Source organism: Triticum dicoccoides, chromosome 2A (genome assembly GCF_002162155.2).
Source record: "Triticum dicoccoides isolate Atlit2015 ecotype Zavitan chromosome 2A, WEW_v2.0, whole genome shotgun sequence".
NCBI lineage: Eukaryota > Viridiplantae > Streptophyta > Magnoliopsida > Poales > Poaceae > Triticum > Triticum dicoccoides.
In genome coordinates this window covers 733,143,617-733,150,511 of record NC_041382.1, presented here as the reverse complement: position 1 = coordinate 733,150,511, position 6,895 = coordinate 733,143,617, and the positions used below count along the sequence as shown (strand labels likewise).

The window sequence follows — 6,895 nt, the reverse complement described above, 5'->3', positions numbered from 1 at the left end:
CAATTTTAAGGTGGCCTAATAAGATCACAGGAGATCTCCTTAAAATCTCTCTGCCCCCTCATTTTAGTGTGGGGCGGCTGAGATATTCTCTCTAATCCTCTACCTGCGGTTAAATCTCTCCTCTTATCTCTCCCTGCTTCATGTTTATAAGGAAAGTGTGGTTGGATGTTGTTTCCTAATGGAGCCTACAAACCTGGTCAGAAATCGCTCACTGTGACGCGCACGCACATTAGCATAGCCCGGGACTTCAATATATACTACCTCTGTAAACTATTACACAGGTAGTACATCACTCAATGTGTGAAATGCTATGGATGATCACTAAAAGAAAAAATATGAATGATCTACGCATGTTATCTTAACATTTTCCTCCAACATTTATATATGCAATGTCACATGTTATCAATATCAATATATTGCAACAATTTGTTCTCGGCACATGAAGTTCTCAAACCAATTTGTTCTCAGTACATAAACTTACTAGATTAACATAATACTAACTATTAAGTGAACTCAAAAAGGATAAATCATGATCCCTAATAAGATATATTGCTAAATAATATACAATCAATTGATTATGAGTAGCCCCATTGCAATAATGAAGGCGCAATATTTATCAATTGGCATGGCAAAGTAGCACATGATATACACCTTATGTCAACAATGTGATGACTTTGCTTAAGTTTTAAAAAGTTTCCCATTCGCAAAAAAAATAAGTAGCACATGGTATATGCTAACTATTGTTAGAGACATGCGTTTAATTATCTAGAAACTGAAATTACGCCTCAGCCAGTGACTCGGCCTCTTGCCTCCTAGCAATGGTGACGGCATGAATGCCGGCGATGGGGCATCTCCGGTTCTTTGAGACGGCGTCTGGAGAAATTAGTTGTGGCCTTGTGGGCACTTAGCGACGTGGGCACATAGGCATCCAGGAGATAATCTGACCTCGGCCTCACCTGAATTCAACATAAGACGGTTTGACGGCGGTCGAAGAAACAAAATCAAAGCGAGCAGACTGCTCTACCTAATCTAGCGATCAAACGATGAAGTGAAGCTTCACAGGGGACCCACGTTGGCGTTGGTTTAGTTCTCTCTCTCTTTTTTTTTGAACATGTTGGTTTAGCTCTCCACAATGCCTAGGCTGTTGCGTGCAAAGAGCTAGGTGGTGGGTTGTGTGTTCCTTTGGGACAGGCCTAGTTAATACAAGTAAGATTATCTCAAAAAAAAGTTAATACAAGTAGGCATCCCTGCCCCCGTGGGGCCTGGGCCTGACCATATCATGTACTCCCTCTACCTAGGTGCATATAAATTCAGCAAAGGTGCATATATATTCAGATAAGTGCTCACCTATTTATATGCACCTAGGTGCATATAAATTCAGCAAAGTACTCCACAAAGTTATGTAGGTGCAAACACTGTTACTCCACAATTATTTCCACATCTACTTCAATTAGTACAAATATTACTTATTGTTTTGCTTTGCCTCACTCTTTCTAGTTTTCCCAAATCAATTATTCGGTGTGTGATTCATCTCTGTATGTTACTGAGATGGACAGGAAAACGATTCGGATATTTGCGTATCATAGCCTTTATTTCGTGCAGATTGGTTCTAGCCAGCAATTGCTCGTATGAGGCAGTGGGCACTTTGTTTCGCTCGCCCTATTAACTGTGATTTAGAGTTATGATTATTTGATGTGGCGAACAGCCGAACATAGAATCCTGCATGCGCATTTTGAAGCAAGACTCCTGTGATGAATATATTTGTGTTTTATCTTGAAATTCAAACTTACTGTATCCTGAAATTCAAGCTTACTATACCCTGATTTAACTGGAGTACAATGTTGTAGCTTCACTTGTCTTCCAGTGAAATACTCCTGAATAATCATAATCAATTGTTGCATATGGCGCTATATTAGTTCTACCAAGTTGAGGGTTTCGTTAAGTAGACCTAACTTGATCATAATCAATTTTTAAGGGGCTATATTAGTTCTACCAAGTTGGGGGTTTCGTTAAGTTGCATGTACCCTGAATTCAAGTAAATTAAGTTGCCTGTACCAAGTTGAGTACTCCAGTTTTCTGTTTTTTGTTTTCGTTAAGTTGGAGTACTTCAGTTTTCTGTTTGCATCGAGCAAAGTTGATTTAGTTTTCTTTTCCTCAACACAGGACCATGGCTGGCGGTTTTAGAGTGATGCATCTTGTCAGGCCCTTTCTCGGTTTCTTATTTAACAGACGGCAGACAATTGTTCTGGAGCTACTGTAAAATTTTCAGGTGTAACACTGATCTGGAGTACAATTATAAAATGTTTGTGCAGAGCAGCAGAGCAGCATAGTGCTGATTTGCTTGTTGATTTCCACACAAATTTTCAGGTCTCCGGTGGCAAAGGCAGAGGAGCAGCAGCTGAGGATCGAGAGGAGCGAAGCAACAGAGGGTCGATCGGAGTGAAGCAGCAACAGAGGATCAATTCGAGAAGGACGTACGATGGGGACGGACCTGGGGCTCTCGATTGGAGCGGAGGAAGGCGGCCGGCAAGGGAGCTATGGCGGGGGGATGGACGCCGGAGGTGCAGCGGAGGGTGAGGGAGCTGCGGACGGCGGAGGGGCGGAGGCTTGCGGAGGGGACGAGCAATGGAGGAAGACGAGGTACTTTTCCTCGTTTTCACCTAGTCGGAGAAATGCCCAAGCGACAAGTATTGTGGTACAGAGGAAGTAGAATGGTGACCACTAATTAGAGCATAATTATTTCCACCGACTCGATTTTGTATATTGTAATTGAAAAAACACAAAAAGGTCTATGTACACGTAACTATGGAAGAAGTCATCGATAGTCTCATTGATTCGATGCGGATGGAAAACAAAACATCATTGATACTACTGCTCACCCCTCTCTGACACAACACTGTGCTCTCTCCGCCGCCATAGCCTCACTCCAAAACACTTTCGGCTAGCCATAGTGGAGCCAAAATCCAGTCCATCATCAGCCTCCCCCACCCCCCTCAACAAACTGCTTATAGTAGTGGCTGATGCAACAACAAAAATTCACTCCATTGGAGCTTTTGCCCTCCCCATGAGTAAACCGTCCCCTATATGCATGAATCTCACTAACAATATACTTGGTCTTCTTACCCCTTTCTTTGTAAGAAAACTTTCGATCTATTCATCTTCAATCATGGCAGTATAACGAACTCTAGAAATAATAATAAAATACATTTAGATCTGTGGACCACCTAGCGACGACTACAATAACTAAAGCGAGCTGAAGGCGTGGCCGCCGATTGCCCCTCCCACACCAGAGCCGGGTAGGACTTGTAGTAGATAGTCGGGAGGTCGTCGTGCTAAGGCCACATAGGACCAGCTCACCAAAACAGCAACCTTCGCCGATGACTAGTAGCATAGACCGGAAGGATCCAACCTGAAGACATACGAACGTAGACGAACGGCCAGATCCAAGCAAATTCACCAAAGACGGATCCACCAAAGACACACCTACACACGGCCACCGACGATGCTAGACGCAGCACCAGGACGGGAGCTAGGCGGGGAGAACTTTATTCCATCTTCAGGGAGTTGCCACCCTCTCGTCTTCCTGAACAGGAAAGAAACCCTAATAAAACTCAAAGAAACTTCTAAAAACAAAAACCCTCCCTTCGGCAAGGGCAGGGATCAACCGCGCCCCCATGGCCCTAAGGCCATCAGAGACGAGGTGGACCGGCGGCGGCGTCAGTGAGAGGCAAAGGAACCCCGATCTTCTTTTTGGGAGGAGGTGGCGGCTGTGTCCGAAATCACTTACCCGATGACTATCATCATGGTTTTTTTTAGCTTCGTAGCATTTAGAGGTGACAAATCTGATTTTTCTAAGCTCTTTATTTGCACCAATTATTGTTACTAACCAACATGGATATTACGAATCAATCTGTGATTGGATGATTAGGTGGACAGTGGTATTCTCAATCCATCAGGGTTCAAGTCCTGGTGCTTGTATTTATCCTAAATTTATTTCAAGAATTCCGTCGATGCGTATTCAGTGGGAAGAGACGCTCTTATCGACTACGAGGCGGCTACAATGACTTCGTAAAATCTATATGCCGGCTCAGCCTATCGGACGTACTCATATGAATAAGGTGTGCGTATGTGCGTTCACAAGGGTAAATGTAATGCGCGTATATATGAGCATTTCCGTCTATGCCGTGCTAAAAAAAACTACGTGGACAGGGTTCCTGTATGTCACGTGACAACTCCAAAACTATATACACACACGTGTTGTACACTTCACATACGGACGGTGAACGCCCGCCTAGTATACATATAGCTATCAAAAAGCCCGCTCCCTCCGGCCGGCCGGCCGGCGACATTCCGCGCGTGCAACGAAGCAATATCATGAACGAATGACGACCGTCAGCTAGACCGCACGGTGACGGCTACCGAACCCCTCGTGGCCAACCACCGTCCCTCGGCCAGTCACGCCGGTCGGTGCACCACAATCTACAGCTCAGCCTCGCCGGCGTCGAGCTCGGGAGTCGCGGCGAAGGCGTCCTCCTTGCCGTGCCGTGCGAGCTCTCATGCATGGTGACCCGGAAATGCATCCGTCGAATGCCGCTCCCTCGGTTGGTCACGCCGGTCGGCGCACAACGATCTGCATCTCCGCCTCGCGGGCCGGATACCACTCCGCGTCACCGTGATCCGCGCCGGCCTCCAGCTTGGGGATCACGGCGAACGCGTCCTCCTTGCCGACGCGGCGGCGGCAGACGGGGCACGTCGAGTGCGCCTCCAGCCACGTGTCGACGCAGCCCGCGTGGAACGCGTGGCGGCACTTGGGCAGCACCCGGAGCAGCTCGTCGGCGGCCGCGTCGAACGAGCCCAGGCACACCGCGCACTCCGGCTGCGCGGCCGCCGCGGCGCCGCCCATGTCCCCGAACCTGACGACCGGGAGCGCGTCGACGACCGAGAGGCTCAGGCCGGAGCGGCACCGGTCGCACGTCGACGACGCCCGGAACCCGAGGCCGAGGCGGCCGGCCGCGCCGCGGGCGCCGCGTTGCCTGCAGTGCTTGGCGTAGATGAGGAAGAGGAAGAGCCCCAGGAGGACGCCCGTGAGCACGCCCACGATGACGGACACGTCCGCGCCCGGCGGCGGCGGCAGCGGGGGCGGCACGCCCAACACGTCGGCGGCCGGCGTGGAGGACGCCGACGACGGCATCGCCATCATCTCGTGTCGGTCATGGCCGGCGCGCCCAGGTCAAACCATTCGAGGGAAAACGAAAAGGTTGTTGTTGCCTGGCGCGGCGTACGAGCGGTGCAGGGCGTGCGAGCTGGTGGCGCCAGGGAGGTCAGCCGGCGCCTTAAAAATAGAGGAAAGCTATCTTTGATCTGTAGCTAATTTTCGGCACTTCCTTTCGGAAATTGGATCGTGAAATGGTGTGATCAAATGGTTGTATCGTCTATCTACCACGCTAATTTCCCAATAATAATACAACTCATTATTCATGCATCGAAACTACCCGATGTACACTGCAACGTCGAGCAACTGTACTATAATAATGACGAGCGAATCAACTGATAGAGATGTAACGAAACAGTGTTGACAGTATGTTCGTTTGGCATTGAAAATGTGCAGTGGCTGATGTTTGGAGGGCGTCGAAAGGGGTCGCAGAGAAGCTTTATGCTGAGAAAATAATGAGGTGAAACGGCACCAAGGTATTCAGAGGTGCAACGGAGGTATCTAGGGCTTAAAAATAGATGGAACTATATTTGATCAGGTTAATTTTTAGTAACTGTTCTCGAATTTCAATTGCTTAGTGCAAGTAAGTTTGCCGCGATATTGGCTTCGGAGACTGCAACAACATGAAACTTCTTTCACAGATTCCGCGATATTGGCTTCGGAGACGGCAACTACATCCATCTTCAGCACGGCAGGTCATTGGATCATCAGACCACTTCTTGCAGCTATTCAACAGTCTGCGGTTTTTCATCCAACTAGAATAGATCATGTTAACAGGTGCTTCAATGTAAAAGCTCATCATCAGGCCCAGTTAGCTGTCAAAATTCAGTCTACCGGTTAGGTGCCTCACTTCAGGTTCAGGTCAATGTCCAGGGAGAGATGTTCTCCCATTATTCAGTGTGAATCCCTTCACACTCCTCTCTGTAAAATGTTGCTAGATGAATAAAATCCTTTTCATGTTAACAAAAATAACTCAAAGGAAGATACTGTAACAAACTAGCTTTTCCCTATCATTAAGAATGACAATGAGACTATGATTTTGTCACCAGCAGCACTGAAGCTCAGGCTGAAACAACACCCTGCAATGGCAAGCAGTAATTTTGGAGGACTGAAAGTTCCAGCTCAGAGATGATCAGCAACAGACACAGAAATTCGGCGCAATCTTAGACAAAAAGTCTGAACACGGAAAAGACAATGCATACAATTGCTAGTCACACGACTGATACAATAAACCGACACAATTTAGTCACCAAATTCAACACTAAGCTTGTGAGTTCTGAATGTAAGATTACATAGGTACTCCACCGTTCACAAACATAAGATGTTTTTGATATCTCAATATGTACTACATACAGATTGAAATAAGTGAACACAATAAAACGTGCCTATATTACATCCAATTCAGAAGAAAAAAAAGTTAAAAGAACTTGTATTTGTGAACGGAAGGCGTACATCCTGGCCTGAGTATTTGACAAAATAACCAAAGAAATTATTGTTCATATTATCCAAGTAATGCAGTCTGAATTGCAAGATGAACTTTACAGGTGCAGATTAAATTTACCCTAAATTGAACCAAAAGTTGCAGAAGCTATCTAGTTCCTCATTCTTTGGGACCAGATCAACACAGATGCACGACCCTTAACAGTGATTAAACTACTTACCACAAAAAACTCATACAATCAG

The 6,895-nt window shown here is 46.7% G+C and overlaps 1 protein-coding gene across 1 annotated transcript; it reads right to left on the bottom strand.

The window, feature by feature from the left end:
* Positions 1–4,512: 4,512 nt before the first annotated feature.
* LOC119358244 (RING-H2 finger protein ATL43-like) lies at positions 4,513–5,197 on the bottom strand. The gene has a single exon (XM_037624891.1). The coding sequence runs from the start codon at positions 5,195–5,197 to the stop codon at positions 4,607–4,609; it is 591 nt and encodes a 196-aa protein (XP_037480788.1). The 3' UTR covers positions 4,513–4,606.
* Between the last annotated feature and the right edge of the window lie 1,698 nt (positions 5,198–6,895).

Bases quoted from the DNA above. Each gene is read 5' to 3' on its own strand.
- LOC119358244 (XM_037624891.1), bottom strand. From the start codon at position 5,197: ATGGCGATGCCGTCGTCGGCGTCCTCCACGCCGGCCGCCGACGTGTTG.